Source organism: Pelobates fuscus, chromosome 2 (assembly GCF_036172605.1).
Source record: "Pelobates fuscus isolate aPelFus1 chromosome 2, aPelFus1.pri, whole genome shotgun sequence".
NCBI lineage: Eukaryota > Metazoa > Chordata > Amphibia > Anura > Pelobatidae > Pelobates > Pelobates fuscus.
The window spans coordinates 359,418,648-359,438,271 of record NC_086318.1 but is presented as its reverse complement, the minus strand read 5'-3'; the positions used below and the strand labels follow the sequence as shown (position 1 = coordinate 359,438,271).

Below are 19,624 nucleotides of genomic sequence, written 5' to 3'. Positions count from 1 at the left end.
TCATAATTTGTATCTGTGTATTTGTATCTGTGTATGAGCAGCCTCGAACAGAGAAAAAGAGGAGCTGGGACAGAGAAAAGTATACACATTTGAAATAACAGCAACTATAATAATTACAAATATTTCACTAATATAAGGGGTACTATTTATGGACATGGGCAGCCAAGAGGTACTCAAGGGAAAAAAGGTTGGGAACCACTGGCCTAGTGCAACACAAATCCAACACATACTACTGTACATTTATGCTACTTCAGGATATTTAACGTCACACTAGTAAATATCAGGAATCTTTTAAGAGAAATGGAATTGTAAATATTTTTCTTACTTATGCTGGTTTTTAAATGCACATTCATAAATCGCACCATTTCTTGTTACTTTGCTCTTTTACCTATAGTTTTTTTTGTGAAGTCTATGAACATTTAGTTTTACAGCATGCAGTTCATTATCTTGGGCTCCTATTTTGAAAATTTCACAGCAGTAAAAGTAAATCATTTGTCACTGATAACAACACACTTATTTCCAGTATTTTTGATAACAAGAACAAGAGTTAAGTGGTAAAGGGAAATGTATTAATATTATGTTTACTTATCCCCTATATTTAACTCATATTTTTTTATAAGATATAAAAAAATAATGAAAGTGTCACTCTAAGCACCAAAACAGCTTAATTAAGTGTATTTTGAGTATAGAGTTTAAAGTGTCTCTCTTATGATTTAATATTAATCTATATTGTTGTATTACTGTTGCTGCATAGCTCCCCCCCATTTTTTTTAAATGATTATCTTTTTTATATAATTATACATAATGTTATACATAAAGAAAAGTAGGGACTTATGTATAACCTTCAGGTTGACAAAGGGTGGAGCGTTAGTCAAGCTCCACATTCTTTGGCAACTTTACCATTGTCTGTCAACGTAATACTCTGCTCCCTCCAGTGACATGTCACATCTGCCGGAGGTCCATCCCAGGAAGGGCATAGACAGAGATTCACAGTGGCCACCATCTTGGAAACACTAAGATGGCTGCAATGAGAATTTAGACCTGACGGGACCAGCACAACTTCAAATAAGATAAGTAGCACCAGTCCTGGAGTCAGTGTTTTTCATTTTGGAGTTTGGGGGAGGCATAGATAGGCTGGGGTGATAGGGAGGATATTAAGTGGCAGAGTCAAATACACTCCTCCCCTGACAAAGACTTAGATTTTCTTTAACTTCCCTTATTGCGTAGCTTGATTAAAGGGCTACTTCCAGCTAAAGTTGTCAGAGCAGGAGCACTACTGAATATAAGATCAAAAAGGGTGAGCTTAAGATTCAGAGAGGGCTTGGGTTAGACAGAGCTGGAGCATTATAATGAGACATTGTACTTTGTGGGTATCTCTGTATTGCAGCTCTGTGTAATCCATTAAAGTGATACTGTCTGTATGGGATAGTTATTAGTATCTACTTATTGTCCCCAGCTCTGTGTGTTAGTTCTCTCTATTTTACTCAGCTCTGCCTGTTGTATAAGTAGCTCTGTAGTATTTAGTTCTGTGTATTAAATGGGTATATTTGTGTCGTGCCAAGCTCTGTTTATTGTATGAGTATCATTGTAACGGACCGTTTCGCACACAAGAGGATAAAAATTTTTTTAGGCGATATTCCCCTTCCAGATAGACGAGCAGCTACTGCAATCACCAATCTCCTGAACTGCAAACTACACGAATACTCAAACTTCCGAACTACATACACTTGAATTCCCCAACCTCCCGAACTGGAACCAGGGGAATACTCCAAACTCCTGAACTTGAAACACACGAAAACTGGAAGCAGCCGAACTGGAAAAACCATACGAACAGTTTACACTCCTGGCAGTCAGCATATAATCCAATTCCCCCAAATACGAGACAACTCTTCGGTTTGAGTGTCAAGCAGGAACTCATCATTTATTCACACAACTTTCTTATAAAGGATTCTCCCATGCCAGGGAGGGATTTACAATAATTATTACAGTAGCCAATCATACCCGAGTTGCCACCCACACATCCCCCATCCCCTCCCCATAATCCCATTATTCCAGACACAAATTCCCTGGGTTTCTGGATGTACCCCTAAACATAGGAGTACCCCTTTAAATGTTACATCCCCTGGTAGCCCTGATCTCGTGAGACACATATCCAAAATTCACCCAGATCGGACCAGGGGTTCGGGAATTATGGAGGGTTAAAGTTTCGACCGACCGCACAGGCAAAGTATCCAAAAATAGTTCCATATACTTTGGCCCTGCGGTCAGTCACAGAAAAGTGAATAAAACTACATGAATTGCCTGGGTTATGGAGCCTGAGGAGGATTCGTATGAATCCCCCTGTTCGTGGGGTTCTTTCTACCGAACGGCTGGCCATTTGGTAGTTTCTGCACGAATTGCTGGAAGTCTGGAGGTCTCAGCGGTGTTTGCCTAGTCGAGTGTCCAATTTTAGTTCCAGACACTCAACGGCAAAACACCGCTGTTCGGGAGTTTAAGATGGCCGCCGCCACGTGTTTGTTTCCTGAATGGCGGCCACCCAGAGGACAAAACCCACACTGCACTGATTGCCAATTAAAGGGACACTGTAGGCACCCAGACCACTTCTGCCCATTGGAGTGGTCTGGGTGCCAACTCCCACTACCCTTAACCCTGCAACTGTAATTATTGCAGTTTTTTATAAACTGCATTAATTACCTTGCAGGGTTAAGTCCTCCCCTAGTGGCTGTCTATTAGACAGCCACCAGAGGGCACTTCCTGGTCTATAACACAGATTATCTGTGTTAGAGCGTCGCTGGACGTCCTCACGCTGTGTGAGGACCTCCAGCGTCGCTCAAATCCCCATAGGAAAGCATTGAAAATCATTTTCAATGCTTTCCTATGGGGTGCGCTAATGCGCATGTGCGGCATTTCCACGCATGCGCATTAGGTCTCCTCAGCCGGTGGGCGGGATCAGTCTCGCCCACCGGCCGACGCAATGCAGAGGAGGAGCGGTGGTGGAGGAGCAGGCAGCGACGTGGGACATGTCGCTGCCTGAGGTAAGTCACTGAAGGGGTTTTTACCCCTTCAGCAACTAGGGATTGGGGGGTGGGAGGGAGAGGGATCCTGCAGTGCCAGGAAAACGGAACATTGTTGCAAACGGTAATTGGAGGCACACTTATTCCTGGGTGGTCTGGTTGTTCGGTAGTTTCACTCAATATAATGAATGGAGGGATTCTACCGAACAATCAGACAAATGCTTCATACACAAAACACAGTTTAGCCGGACACATAGACACATATATAGTATTAAAGACAGCCTAAATGCAATCTGCTACCAAGTCTTAAAGGGGCATTGTTCCTAAAAGTCATAATATGTCCACGGATGGCCATTAAAGGGCCAGTAGCAGCAATACAAAATACCACATGCCCAAATATTGCACCCAAAAGTATAAATTCACCAGGGGCCATAGTCAGCAGGTAGGAGGCGGGCAGCCAAGCCTCTCCAATGCCCAGTGGCGAGGCTGGTTCTGCCAAAATCGTTGTATTATGTTCTGCTCTGTGTATTGTATTGGTATCTCTGATTTGTACCTGGCTCAGTATATTGTATGGGTAACTCTTTATTAGGTTATGCGGACAGATGTGATAGGTCAGAAGATGGTGGATCTAACATTAAGGGGCGGAGACAAATTATAGGGGAGGAGTCTGTTGCTTTACCATTTTAAAACTGCACCAGCAGCCACTTAACTGTACATATTCTCATTGACTGTTTCGGGTGTCATCTCATGTTTTTAAAGGTGCATAACATAACATAATATAATATCAATACAGGACCGCCTCCCTTTAGTTTTCCATACAAATCCTACCAAAAGAAAAATAAATAAATATTACACATTCTCTCTATATAATCCCACTTTAAGTTAATACTCCCAGATCAAGAATTCAGTAAGGTTATCTATATATCAGAGTTGTTTTTTAAAAAATTGATTATGCCCTTGCGGTTCTGTAATGTAATGTCTGTAGGGAAAAGACTGCTTCTAGTTGATGGCAGTGATGTATTTAGTATCTGTGCTGCCCTAGGCATGACGGAACTCGGGCACTCCCTAATTTACATTTTCCCCACCCCTTCCTGTCAATGCCACACCTCTTCCTGTTAAACGACTAACACACACTTTGACTGACAGACACACTCTCAGATACACTGAAATACACACACTGATTTGACACAATCACTGCCATACACACAAAATGACACAGACACACACACTGACAGGCATACACAGTCACTCAGACACACACACACATTCACTGACACTCACTCACAGACACACACTGACAGACAGACACACAGACACAATCACTCAGACACAATCACTCAGAAACAAACACATATTCACTGACAGGCAAACACACACTCCCACTCACTGACAGACAGCCACACAGTGACAGACACACTGACAGGTAATAAGGAATGGTGAGTGCGCTTACAATAAATAAAATACAGTGTTAATCACACTTAAAAAATCTGAAGGGCATATAACACATTTGATTAAAATGCAATAATACCAAAGTGCTATAGTGCTTTAAGAGATTTACAAAATATGTGAAGTGCCAAAGGGCATATATGTGCAGACAAGGGATATCCAATATAAATAAAAAAAAAGGACTGATATACTCACAGAGCTTCTGGAACAAAAAATACACGGCTCTGTAATACAAATAATACAACACCTAGTGCAATATGTTTGTACAGTGCAAAATTAACAATAAATAAATAAATAAATAAGTATCTCACTCACAATGGTGGAGTGGTTGAAGTACCACCCCAAACTATCAGGCTCCAGGGAGGATCAGCCCCCAGTGATCGTGGGATCCACTCAGTGTAGAAAGAACGTGGGCCAGTCCGGATATGTGTAAACCAAGAATTTCTTTATTACCAATGCATAAAAATATAAAACACCAGTCTCCTGCAACCTGCTACCGATAGTCCGAGAAAGAGAGAGAAGGTCTATAATCAGAGTGTCCTCCTCGCAGCTCAATCCTCATGGATACACGGATACACGGAGTAGGTGCAAAAACTTCCGGATTGTTCAGATGTGAAATATTGTAATCACGTTTTTCTCTTAAAGGACCACTATAGGCACCCAGACCACTTCAGCTTAATGAAGTGGTCTGGGTGCCAGGTCCAGCTAGGGTTAACCCATTTTTTTATAAACATAGCAGTTTCAGAGAAACTGCTATGTTTATAAATGGGTTTATTAATCCAGCCCTCAAATCCTCTAGTGGCTGTCTCACTGACAGCCGCTAGAGGCGCTTGCGTGATTCTCACTGTGAAAATCACAGTGAGAGCACGCAAGCGTCCATAGGAAAGCATTGATAATGCTTTCCTATGAGACCGGCTGAATGCGCGCACAGCTCTTGCCGCGCGTGCGCATTCAGCCGCCTGGCGCTGGAGAAAGGTAAGTTTTAACCCCTTTCCTCTCCCCAGAGCCCGGCGGGAGGGGGGCCCTGAGGGTGGGGGCACCCTCAGGGCACTATAGTGCCAGGAAAACGAGTATGTTTTCCTGGCACTATAGTGGTCCTTTAAGGGAGAATGTTAATTTTAACAATGAAATATTAATGAGGTGCCAGGAGATGCATAGCAACATGTATATACTCCTAGAGGTATGGCTTTATATTTAAAGTACTGTCCCACCTACCAGGCCTAAAGTTACTTACCACTGCAAGTCTGGTAGAGCCATGGCACACTAAGTTGGAATTAATTTGTACTTGAATTTTCACTTGCAAGTGGCTAGTGGAAATATTGAGTCCTGCATTTTCTGGGCTCTCATCAACATTATTATTACTTTCCTCTACATTATTCATGGAGTGTAATTAGGTGAGAGGTCAGTCACCAGGACTCTCCTGGTATTATTGTGGCACTGGGGGATCAATGACTCTTTCTAAATACTCAAATACACAAGCATGCATTATTTTGTTAATTTTACTGTACGTTTCAGTGCTATACGAAGGAAGCAGTGAGTCACAAAAGTGTTAATGGCTTGGCATATCTGAAGATACATACTAAGGTCACAAGGACCTACGTTTGTATTTTTCCGTTTTACTTACAGGTGCCTCCCAACCTAGCGCATCTATACAATGATCCACGAAACCTCATCTACTCACAGAGGCATGAGCTTACTACAAACCTCTTGGAACTCTAGATCGGATCGCAGAGTCGCTGTGGTCCAGGAAACTTTATTGAGGTCGCTCTTGGCTCCAGGACCACCAAATAGGGCGCTATGTGAAGGGTAGAGGTGGTGAGGCATCAAACAACACCAAGGACCAGAGGGGGTTACATGTACTTACCTTGTATGCAGACATCAAAAGTGATCAGGACTTTCCACCCAGTGCTCTGGAACTCTATGCTGGACCTGAATGCTTTTTGGACTGAGCACCTGCTCACCAGCTGTGACACTAGCTTGGGGATGTGGGCACAGGAACTTGTGGTTTTGGGGTATACTATTGTTTGGCACCAAGGTGTCTGCCCGTTAATAAAGTTACAGGCACCCAGGCGCCAGGTATTGTGTAATTCTATTGTTCTTCTGGTGACCTCCTGTTGGAGACCCAGGTATAAAAAGATGACAGTCACTTCAATAAAGTGTGCATGTTTGCCATTATATTAAGCCTCGACTGATAACCAGGGGGAGCTATAATCACTCTGGGGCTTACACTAAGGGGAAAAGGGATTCCCTGGTGGCGATACTCTGGTCAACTAAGAGAGGTCCACCACAAAAACCATATCCTGATCCTAATATAAGTTGATTTCCTTATGTCTCCGGTGACTAGAGTTAATAGAAAATACATTTTGTGGACGCCTAGATGTATCTGAATCAAGATGAATTGGGAGACCTTGCTAACAATGAAGGTTTTGAATGACTTATCTATGATCCACACTATAACAACTTATATGCTTCTAAAGGGTCCCAGACTTGGATGCTAACTAATGAATTTTGCTTATGGGTTATCGAATACCTTGGGAAAATTGTTATTTGCTATGACAGTGAAAAGTGTTTATCGTTAATCTCCTCCTCTCCCACCCTCTTCTTTAATTATCTATCCTACCGGAAAAAAAAAGTTTAAAATCTTCCATAAAATTTCAATGCGAAAAAAATGACCCATCATTTTCAGAACTGGCTTAGCATTCTTCTTGTCAATTAAATATACAAGTTGTAATCTTAGCATTTAAAAAGCGTCTGTCAGTCACTTGCAAAACAATATTCATCTTCTGTGACGTGTATTTTAGATATGCAAGATCTTCATTTAGAGAGTAAAAAGCACACCCACACCTAGTTTACCATCCCAGAAAGGAGGGGCAGTATATATTTATATCCCTCAGGAAAATAGCAAGCAGTGAGCAGTGTATTATCTGGGGAGGGAGCAGTCTGTACAGTCACCCAGTACACCATCATTTCTTCACTTAGAGAACAGAACAGAATTTCACAAGAACTCTACAATGTCAAACACTGCTGCACCTCCAGTTTATGGGAATACCTCCCCTCTGCCATCAGGAATGAGGACCCTGACATCCTTTCCAGATTATCTTATGATATTTGAATTTGTAAGTAGCAATAAAATACTTTTCTATTAAAAAAAAATTCACGCATTTGTATTGATGCTATTTAAATGCTATAGACAGAAGATAAATTTCAATTTGCTAAGATGCTAAGACTTCCTATAAAAAACACTTATTTTTTACATCCATATTTCACTAGAACAGTAATTTAATTATTCTTATTGCTTGCTTTACTTGAGATTGTGTAAAAACAGTCTAAATACGGTTGTTTTTAAACTAAGTTTGAAGGGAACATTTGCCCTATAAAGTGATAGAAATATATTGCTCAGCTTTATCTACGTCATTTATATTTATATATATATATATATTTATTCTACAAACCATCATTATCAAGACAAATCCAAAGAAAAATTGTAAAAGAGTATTACATTTAAAGCAACTTACAGAAACATCCAATTTGATAACTGAGCTTTATTTTGGTCCCCAGAATTCATCACATTTTACTGTTTAATTCCTCAAATGTATCTTAGGAGTTATCATCTCTGCAGTGACATATGCAGGTTGTAGAAAAAGATGGGACAATTAGTAAATAGTATACAGTTTTTTTTATATATGCATATGGTTAATAGTTAAAAAGAGAGATGATGAGCACATGGAAAAATGGGAAGCTAACTGGCTGATCTGAATAAATAGCCAAGATTTTTAATTAAATCCAGCTGTTTTACCATGTTGTTCTTGTAGGGTTAATTGTAGGGAACAAAATGTTACAAATCGTATTTTGTGACAACTATGAAAAATTAATGATTTTATTAATATTAAAAATAACTTATTAATATGGCAATATTAATTATAGGACCACACCCACAAATTTGATTTAAAGAGATACCTACTGCAGTGTGTGTAGTAGAATACAATTGTGGGGTAATATTTTGGGGTAATAGCTTCTTTATTCAAGGAAAGATCTGACTGACATTCTAGGGTCAAGAAGGAATATTTTCCTAGTTTGTTGCAAAATTAGAAGCACTTCAAACTGTTTTTTTTTGCCTTCTTTTGGATTAACAGCAAAAATTTGAGGAAGGCTGAACTTGCTGGGCATATGTCTCTTTTCAGCTATGTAACTAAGTTATATTTTCTGACATAATATGTCTGACATTCTCTAGTCAAAGTGGCTCTGTCACTTTCAAGGTTTTCATGTTAATTTAATCCTTTTTTGTCCCTCTGTCTTTTCTTGTTTTTGGCATTCACCGTAGTTTTTTTTAGTTATACATAAGAAGACGCAGGGACTACTTTTTCTCACGGGCAGCGTGATCTTTGGAAAATTTTGGCAATAGGTGGAACTTCAAACAGCAATGTCACCGTGTGGGGATTTTGTTTAATATGGAAAGACCCCTGACGGTCACATCGCCACTGGCAGTCGGGTGGCAGGTTAAAAGTGAGTTTTACTTACCTGAACATGTACTTTGCGGGCGTGGTCATCTTGTTCTGGTGCCTGCGGTGACTACAGAATCGAGGTCTATGGAAGATCGCACAAGACTGCGGGATCCTCCATAGACCATTCCCTGTTGCTGTCACTGGTGTCCACATTGGTGGCCCTACTTTGTCTCAGTATATCTCTTGACTGGGTTGGAATTACAGTGAAATTCCTAAACAAGTCAATATGAGTATTGCATAAAGATTCTATGTTTACGAAATACTAAGTTTTCAGAGAGGTTAACACTGCCGCTTTAAGCAAATTTAAGCTAAGCTGATTTACCCACAATCCATCAGTCAAAATAATCCCACAGAAGGGCAAACTGCAGACATCATGGACACAGTACCATGATTGCATGTAACTTAGAAGGGGTTTGAGTACATTAGGGGTTTAAGGTTAAGGAGGGATTTAAGGAACACTATAGTCACCCAAACAACTTTTGCTTAATGAAGCAGTTTTAGTGTTTAGATCATGCTTCTCAGGTTTCACTGCTCAATTCACTGCCATTTAGGAGTTAAATCACTTTGTTTCTGTGTATGCAGCCCTTGCCACACCTCCCCTGAATCTAATTGACAGAGCCTGCATGAAAAAAAAAAACTGGTTTCACTTTCAAACAGATGTAATTTACCTTAAACAATTGTATCTCTTTCTCTGTAAGTTGAACTTTTAGCACATACAGGAGGCTCTTGCAGGGTCTAGCAAGCTATTAACATAGCAGGGGATAAGAAAATCTAATTTAAACAGAACTTGCAGTAAAGAAAGGATAAACTTTAGATGTCTCTTTACAGGAAGTGTTTATGGAAGGCTGTGCAAGTCACGTGCAGGGAGGTGTTACTAGGGTTCATAAACAAAGTGATTTAACGCCAAAATGGCAGAAAATTGAGCAGTGAGATTGCAGGGGCATGATCTATACACCAAAACTGCTTCTTTAAGCTAAAGTTGTTTTGGTGACTATAGTGTCCCTTTAATTTCAGAGTTATATTAAATGGGGTGTTAAAATTAGTAAACATCTGAGTGTTTTTCTAGATGTGGTATAGGGGTGTGAAGGACTTTTATGCAATTGCCTATATGCTTCAGTTTAATTCTCTCCCTGCTATTTTAAGGTCTATATTGTTCGGTTCCAAATGTCAAGAATGAATGTATTTTAATTTGTTTTATGTCTTTTGTCAACCATGTGGTTAATGGAGTCTGCCTCTAGCCCTGGATAATTGGATTACTTTCCCCTTTATCTCCAGGATAGAGGCCTCTGTAAAACTTGTCTAAACCAGATTGCCATGCGGCCAGCCAGGGACCAAAATATACTTTTACTAACTTTTGAACCCCTGGTCTGATTCATGCCATTTTTTATATGTTGTTCCCCTGAGTGGATTGATTGTGAATATGTAATTTTTATGTGAATGTGATGTATGGTTTTAGAGTTATGAATGTTAGGTAAAAAGTATGTTAAACTGTAAATGTTCTGGCCAGCAGATAATTGAGCTATGTATATTGCTAAAACTCAATTATCTAGCCTGGCCCAGAGGAGGAGTTTTGTGTTGCATAAATTGTGAGTTCTGTGTGCCAGTAAATCAGTCTTGTTCCACCATTAAGTTTTGGTCATGTGTGGATTATTCGGCGATTCCAGGGATATTTCTACTTGTGGAATATTGGGTGATTTTACTTTTATGGGAAGAAGGGAATGCTTGACGGGGATATTTTCTACTACCGTCACAAGGGGTGATTGGGATTAGAGTGGGATTATATTTAGTATTGGGGTACAAGAGGTGTTTAGTTTTTAATAGGAGTTAAATTTAGGATTTAAGTAAGTTTTTTTCAGGTTTAGGCTTTGACTGCTTACATTTGTAAACAAGGAAATGGTTTGTTTTGGTTTTGGATGGGGTTAAATGTAGAAATAGTGAATATGGTGTTTAGGGAATATAGAGTTTGAAGGGTTATTTGCAAAGAGCACACCCTCCAATGTCTTATGTAGTCCAGTCAACAACACCGATAGCAGAGCTGCAGTAGCTATTATACAGAGTGTATCAGTCAGTGCTGTCCCGCTTCTCCTGCAAGGCATTTTCTGTGTGAGAGGCTGTTATTGGGCAGAAGGGAAGTGATCCCTTCCATTTCCTGTTCGTTCTCACACACAGATACTGGAGGAGTCAGGACAGCACTGAGTACTGCACACTCTATTACTGTTCCTCTAGCTTTGCTATCAAGCATAGGAGACTGCCTGAACTACAGAGCACACTGGCCTAGGCTCCTGGTACTTATCATTCCCCACCAGCCAACTTTAGCTCCACAAAAGCACATTATAAGTTCTAAAAATAGGGGCCTCCTAGTGGACATGCACTTGTAGACAGGTTCCTACTATGCCTAATGGGAAATCCGACCCTGATTGTTTTCAGTACTTTGTGGGCTCTCCAGTTGTAAAGATAATTGCATCAGGGCTTTTCCAGGCATTTTTCTAATATCAGATAGCATATCATAGAGATATTATAAAATTCCTTCATATATAATCTTTACAGAGCCTTCGGATTGTTTACTCTGCAGTCCAGAGGCTATGTTGGTCATTACACAATGCTGGTTTTGTTGAGAATGACCGATTTTTGTGGATTTATTGCATGATAGCGGCCATTTATTGTCTTGCTGGAATATCTATTTTTATCAAAGTTTCAGACTTAGACTTAAAGGGACACTACAGTCATCAAAACTATTTTAGCTTAATGAAGCAGTTATGGTGTATAGAGCATGTCCCTGCAGTCTCACTGATCATTTCTCTACCATTTGGAATTTAAATTACTTTGTTTACGCAAAATAGTATTTTTGAAAATAGTATAGTCATGACACAGCTCATGACATGTCTCATCGTTTTTCCAATGTTGTATGTGTTTATACAATTTGAATATTAAAACGCCCCTGTCAATTTTTTTTATTTTGGGTTTCCTTTCTTTATGCCCTTTGTATCTTAATGAGTATACTCCTCCCCAACTACTTCACTTTATATTCCTTGTTCTGTATCCCAATATCTGGGTGCAGCCATTTTATTCTTCTCTAACTGTGATGTCTACAGCTTGCCCTTCTGTAAGAGTCATTTTATTGATGCTTGCTTAAAGGACCACTATAGGCACCCAGACCACTTCAGTTCAATGAAGCGGTCTGGGTGCCAGGTCCCTCTAGTTTTAACCCTGCAGCTGAAAACATAGCAGTTTCAGAGAAACTGCTATGTTTACACTGAGGGTTAATCCAGCCTCTAGTGGCTGTCTCACTGACAGCCACTTGAGGCCACTTCAGCGATTCTCACTGAGACGCTGACGTCCACAGAAAAGCATTGAGTAATGCTTTCCTATGAGCGGTTTGAATGCGCGCGCGGGTCTTGCTGCGCATGCGCATTCAGCGCTGATGTCGGCAGGAGGAGGAGAGTTCCCTGGCGCCGAGGGAGCCTGGCTGAAAGGGTTTTAACTGCTTACTGACTCTTTATTTATTAAATAGAGATATAATTGTATAAAAAATAAATATTTGTAAAAACCTATATCAGAAGTATAGCTTAAAAATACATATGCCTCCTGTTTTAAAGCACTATCCATTGTTCAAACTGAATGTCTTACCCAAGGTTTCTGGATTATACTTGTGCTTCAGGAAACAGGTGTCCAGTTGACATTCCCACCACATATGTAAATATTCAGAAACGGAGCTGCCATTTGTGAAGATAAAAGTTATACATAGAGGGGTATAAAGAAAATACAATCTTCAGAGATTACATTACAAGTGGTTTAGCTTTAAAGAGTGTGGTCCACAATCAGAACAGTATTTTTCTTTTGAAAAATTTCCAACCAGTGCGTAAGAAATGGGACCTCTTGAAGTTGGGCAAGTGTAATAAAAACTGTAATCAAATGCCAACGAGTTATGTAAACTAAGAATAGTTTGTTTTACATTCTGTTTGATTAACTTATCTGGTATGTTTGGATTTATACTTTGTTGAGCAGTACTTAATAATCTAACGGGCTGTGCGTGATGAAATGTTTCATATCTCTTTCACTTAACAGTTTAAAGGCAAAACTACTGATGCCAACACAACTTAAAGGAAGAATCCCACCCCCTATCAACTTCTGCTCACTAAATTTGTTATGGGAACAGGAGGGTCTGGGCACCGTCTTACTTTTGAATATCTTACTTTTTCCAGACGGATTAACCCAGATGTTTATACCCCAGCATCCAACACCCTGGGCCTGGGCCCTGTCTTCCATCCTCCGAGTTGCTGCAATGTGAAGTTTGCCATGCGACTAGTGATAGGCTAAGAGCTTCAGCGGAAGCTTTCAGCCTATCTCTGGCCTCCTACTGAGAGAAACAGCACTATCCACAGTCACAAAGATGTTCAGTTTTGCTAAGAAAAAAGGGGGCAAAAAAGTATTGCAGTTTATTGGAGCATAGTTCTTCCGCTTTACACGAAATGTCTTCCTGATTGGAAGTATGCTGTGTAGAAACAAAACTCAGCCAATGAGAGATCATGGGAATTGTATGGTGCATACAATACATAAAAAAACAAAACTTTAAGAAATATGTTGGAGAAAAACCATATCATTACTCCTTTGCATAACTCTCTTAACATATTTCCTACCATTCAGTTCTGCCAGAACTTTCACTTAATTACCACCCATATCCAAACTCTGTCTAAGTGACATGAAGCGTGACTTGTAATCCTCCCCTTAAACAATAACTACAAATGATAAACAAATAACTAAAGGGAGGGAGGGGGCTTCCTCAGCTGGTGCGCTAGCTGACTGTAACTTAGACTCACGCACTTCATTTATTTTTTTAAACAACTGACACATTTTAATTTTCTTAAATTAACTGACATACCAGCTCTTGTGCTGTTCTACAGCCTATCAGCCCTACACTAACAGCAACTACAACCATAACCTATCTAACTCTAACCTATTCCCCCTGCTACCTCTCAAATCCCTATTCTATCCTTTAGATTGTAAGCTCACAGGCTATCTAGCTAAGCATTTTGTATAAAAGAGCTTTAATGGCTAGACCTCAGCTTACAGGCAGGGCTCTCTACCTTTTGTATTTGTCTGTGTATATTGTACATTCTCCTTTAATTGTACAGCACTGCGGAATATGTTGGTGCTTTATAAATACCAGTAAGAAATAAATAACCACATAAATAAATAAACCTAAGCCCAACAATTCCCACGAGAGCCGATATGCTTATAGATATCTGCTCTTACAATTATGAGCTGAGTTGAGCTCGATTTTCTATTTGTGGAGTCATTGTAATGCCTGGCATTGAAGCAAAATTACTCCAATTAGTAATTTTTTTTTTTTTAATACTTAAATTTTATTGTTTTGTAAAACATTAGGGTAAGTGGGTATAGGGTACAGAAAATGAAGAAGGGAGGGGGGGGGGATCAAGGGGGACATGACATAAGTTTTCATGGGAGCATGCATTATTCCATATGACAAGTTTCGATTGTACATACATACATCCATTACAATACATTTCAGTTGTATATTGGTCTGTCTATCATCCTTGTTGTGTCATTTGGAACTTCCCTATGTGGGGAGTAACTTCGTCGTAAAAGTGAGGTAAGGATTAACTTAGGGGGAGGGGAAAGGGGGTATTAACCAGGGCCTACAGCAGTTATTGTCACATTGTAACTCTTTGTGTTCCTATTTGTTCGATCCAAAAAGCATTAAAGTGATTTGAGAGCAGTTATCAGTGTGGAGACCTACTATCACCTGTTTCTCCTTCTGTATCGGTACCTCTCTCAGCCTTTTCCATGTAGGGTCGGTAGTGCTTGGTCATGGAATCGTAACCTTATTTGTCTTCATATATACATGTATTTACCATGATATTGCTGGGATTACATGGATAAAAGTGTAAGTAAAAGTAAAAGAAAAAGTGAAAGTAAAAGTAAAAATAAAAGTGGGGTATTATTGATATTGTTTAGTATACATGTTTGCCCATGGTTTCCATGTATCTTGGAGTATTTTGTGTTGTGTCTGTGAAGTTACTGACATGCATTCATATATGAAGTATTGTTGGATTTTATCCATCAGTTGTTGTTTGGTGGGGCAAGTGGGTTTTTTCCATTCTAACGCTATGAGGTTCCTCGCAGCCATTATGGTGAGGGTCACCACTTGTTTGATAGGTTTTGCTAGAGAGAGGGGAAGTAACAAAAACAAACAAATTGATGGGCTGAGGGTAAGGTCGTCTACCTGAAAGTATCGGAGGATATCTCGTACATGCTGCCAAAGTGGTGTTAGGAGTGGGCAGTCCCACCAAATATGTAGCATCGTGCCGTCAGCTTTTGCACATCTCCAACAAGCTGCTGGTACTGTGGGGTAGATTTTATGTAGTCTGCTTGGCGTCAGATACCACCTATAAATCAGCTTTTTATGCGCTTCTATGTATGAATGACAGTTTGTAAGACCTTTGAGCGCGTTAAGGGACCTTAGCCAAGTGTCTCCAGTAGGAGAGTCTTCGTACTCTGTTTGCCACTGTCTTTCAAAAGGGAAGGGTAAATTGTCTGCCATGTCCAGTAGTGAGTTGTAACATATAGATAGTGACTTAGGTTTTGTTGGAGCCAGCCAGCATCTGTCATATATGAGGTCAATCGAATGATGGTCGTGTAGTGCAATGTCTGATCGTGTAAGCACATGTTGGGTGGTGATGCTTTTAAGTTGGAGATATTGGAAGACGGCTGAGTTCGTTAGTCCATACTTCCGTTGGAGGTCTGGGAAAGACATGAGCTTGTGGTTGTGGAATGTGTCCCCAATTTGGTTAACACCTTGTTTTATCCATGTGTTCATTGTCAGTGCTGGGGCTAGTGAGCTTAGTGCTGAAATCGGTGCTCTATGATGGAATTTGTTAGGTACTACCCTAGTGTGGTGTAAATTGTCCCAGTTTTTGATAGTAAGGATAGAGGTCTGATACAGGTGGGTTGTGTGTGGTCTCATCAGTTTCGGTGTCCACAGGATTGGTAGTAATGATTTTCCCGGTGCAGTGTCATGTTCCATGTCCGCCCATTGAAAGGTTCCCCTGGGGGAGTGAAGTTTGATTGCGGCTTCCAGGAAAGACGCTTTGTGGTATTTGGACACATCTGGGAATCCTAGACCCCCCATGACCTGTGCGCTTCTGGAGAAGTGACATAGCTAAGCGTGGTTTACGCTTTTCCCATATGTAGGAGGAGAGTACTGTCTGGAGGTGTTTATAAAATATCGGCTTGACATAGATCGGCAACATCCTAAATTTGTATAAGATTTTTGGTAAAAGTACCATTTTCACGGTATTTATTCTGCCTAACCAAGAGAGTTTCACTGCTTTCCATTGTTGGATGTGTGTTTTACATAGTGGTATCAATGGCTGGAGATTGAGGGCAAATGTGTCTGCGGGGGAGGGTCCGAGCTTTACACCCAGGTAGGTAAGGTCAGTCGATCTCCAGTCAAATGAGTAAGTATTTTTGAGTTGCGTTTTCAGTGTATTGGGTAGATTAATCGGGAGAGCTTGCGTTTTGTTCTGATTAAGCTTGTAATAAGACATTTGTCCAAATTGGTGGAGCAATTGTATTAGCGCCGGGACTGATTTGTCGGGTGTACGAATTGTAAGTAGGATATCATCTGCGAACATAGAAAGACAAAATGTGCGGCCTTTGATTTCGATGCCTGTGATTATGTTGTGATGTCTGATTTTAGAAGCTAGCGTTTCTAGAGACAGGATAAAAAGCAGGGGAGATAGAGGACACCCCTGTCTGGTGCCGTTAGTAATATTGAACGATCTGGAGAGGAAACCAAAGTTAGACACTCTAGCCTTCGGGTTGTTATATAGGGCCATAATGCCCCTGACAAGGCCCTCTGGGAATCCAAATTTGCGTAGAACTTGTTGCATGTACTCCCAGTTGACCCTGTCAAAGGCCTTTTCCGCGTCAAGAGCCAGGACTAGACCCTGGGTATGTGATTCGTGCATGTGGGAAAGGATGTTCAGGACTTTCCTGGTGTTGTCTGAGCCCTGTCTGCCCTTAACAAACCCGGATTGGTCGTTATGGACCAATGTGGGTAGGATTTGAGAGAGTCTGTTGGCTAAAAGTTTGGCATATAGTTTGACATCTGTGTTGATGAGGGAGATGGGCCGAAAGTTTTGACATTGGGTTGGAGGTTTACCCGGTTTGGGTAACGTCGATATGTGGGCTACTAACATATCACTGGGTATGTGCCCCGAAGAGTAGCATGCATTGTAGAAGGTTGTCAGGTGTGGTGTGAGAAGTTTAGTGAACGTCTGGTAATAAAGGTTGGTAAACCCGTCCGGTCCTGGTGCTTTGTGTTTGGGTAATTCCCTAATGGTTTTCTCTATTTCTTCCGTGGTGAATGGTGAACATAAGGCGTCTAGGTCTTTGGTCTGTAGAGTGGGGACATCTATAGTGTGAAGAAAGTCTGCAATTGAGGTTGGGGAGGGTTGGACTGTTGCAGAGTCGTCTGCGAGATTATACAGGGAGCCGTAATAGGACGCAAATTCGTCCACTATTTTTTGCGGGTCTATTATTTTAGCTCCCTGGGAATTCAGTAAATGAGCAATTTTCGATTTGTGGGAACGAGTTCTGAGTTGTGCAGCTAGTAGCGCCCCTGCCTTGTTCCCGTTAGAGAAGAACTTATGTTTATATCTCTGTAGGAGGTATGTAGTTTTTTCGAGCTCTAGATGCTGGAGATCTTTTTGCAGTAAGGTTAGTTGTTTTTGTGTGTCTCTGGATGGTTGCAGTTTGTTTTTATGCGTGAGATCTGTAATGTCATTTATAAGCTTAATATATCGTTGTTTGCATTGCTTCTGTTGGTAGCTGGCTAACTTGATAAGCGTGCCTCTGATGACGGCCTTGTGGGCCTGCCATACTGTTTCTATGCTGGTATCTTCTGGAAGATTGTCTGCGAAATAGGCTTCTATGTCTTTTTGTATGGTGAGTGTTGTGTCGTGGTTTGTAAGCAATGTGTCATTGAGTCTCCATGTGCCTCGACCTTTAGATGGATACTGTTCTGAGATGTCTAGCGAAATGGGTGCATGGTCTGACCATGTTATGGGTCCTATTGTGGCTCTCTGAATTTTGTCTATAAGTTTAGCGGGTATCAAAAATCTGTCTATTCTCGTAAATGTGTTATGTACTGCCGAATGAAAAGTATAATCTATATCAGTAGGGTGGAGTATTCTCCAGGGGTCTACAAAGTCATGACTGAGGACGGTCTGAGCAATTTTGGAGGTCTGTGTTGTTAAGTGTTTGGCAGCTTTAGAGTGGGTTTGACGGTGTGCTGAAGTGTCCATAGTGGCGTTTAGCAGGAAATTAGTGTCACCCCCTATTATAACATCTCCAAATTGGTATAAGGAAAGTAGGCTGAATATCCGCACAATAAAATCATGTTGGTTATCATTAGGTCCATAAATGTTTATCAGAGTATATGGGTTGTTGTTGAGATAACATTGAATAATCAAATACCTCCCTCTCTTGTCTCCTATTTTTTTCACCAGGGAGAAGGACACGTCCTTGCTAATTAGGGTGGAGACACCCCTTGCTTTCTTTTTGTAGCACGAGTGAAAATCATGGGGAAAAAGGGTTGAATTAAACTTGGGTCTGTGGCCCCATTTAAAGTGTGTTTCCTGGTAGAAAGCTACTAAGGCATTAGATTTCTTAGCTTCCGTCAAGGCTAGTCGCCTCTTGTGGGGCGTGTTGAGACCTTTAGTATTTAAGGAGAAGACTGTAAGGGTCATGTTATAATCTTGAGGGGGGTCTCAGTATATAGTATGCATTCCCATTTTGTGGGTCTCCCATTTACACCTTTTCCCCTAGTGGACCTTTTAGTGCAGGGTGTATGTTGTATTATGTGGTTACAGGGGGGCAACACCAATAGCAATAGATTTAGTTGACCATGTGTCGTAGCTTTATGAGTGACAATTGGAAACGTAGTGGGATAAACTAGGGCTATATCGATTATCTGTTGGGCACCTGTGTTGTGCTCTATGGATACAAAATAGGTTGTTGTAATGTGTGACAATTGAAATACATTGGTAAAACATAAAAACGATAAAATAATGTTAACTATATACAGTAAGCCGTCGGGGAAGATACGAAAACGTATGGACGGCATATACAAGGCCGGCAGTGGCCTGGTGGGGGAGGTCGTCTTCGAACCTGCAGGAGACTGATACTCTAAAGATTTTATGCAGTCGTTTCAGGTGCCAGGAATGAACTGGTATTTTTAACTGAGAGGAATAGTATACGGCCTGGGCAACGCCAATCAGTATGGCATAGAGTTTAGTAACACTCAATAACATATATAACAGAACATATTGGAACATATACGACCTGGGGTGGTAGCCTGTGGCTAATGGACTACATCCCGGTGTGGGTGAAAGTTCGGTTTGCAACAGTTAATTTCAGTGGGTCGTGACTGGAGAGCGATGTTCATTTTACTTTGTTTGTAGTCATTTGTTCATTTTCGTTGTATATTATGTCCCAGACAAGTCCATCCAGGAGGTGTATAATCACTTGGCCGTAGGGATGGTGTTCCAGTCCCTGGAAATCTGTGCAGGTGAACGGTGCGTCGGTTGCTGCTGGACGTTGTCGGCTGGAGCATGGTGTGGGATATTCCATTCTTTG

General features: G+C 40.8%; 1 protein-coding gene across 1 annotated transcript in view; it reads left to right on the top strand.

Moving 5' to 3' along the window:
* The first annotated feature begins 7,367 nt into the window (after window positions 1–7,367).
* LOC134587351 (myelin and lymphocyte protein-like) overlaps window positions 7,368–19,624 on the top strand; it is a 29,177-nt gene continuing 16,920 nt past the window's right edge. Inside the window, exon 1 of the mRNA XM_063443663.1 lies at window positions 7,368–7,576. Coding sequence (XP_063299733.1) covers window positions 7,472–7,576 — 105 coding nt within the window. The 5' untranslated portion in view covers window positions 7,368–7,471. The remainder of the gene's footprint in view (window positions 7,577–19,624) is intronic.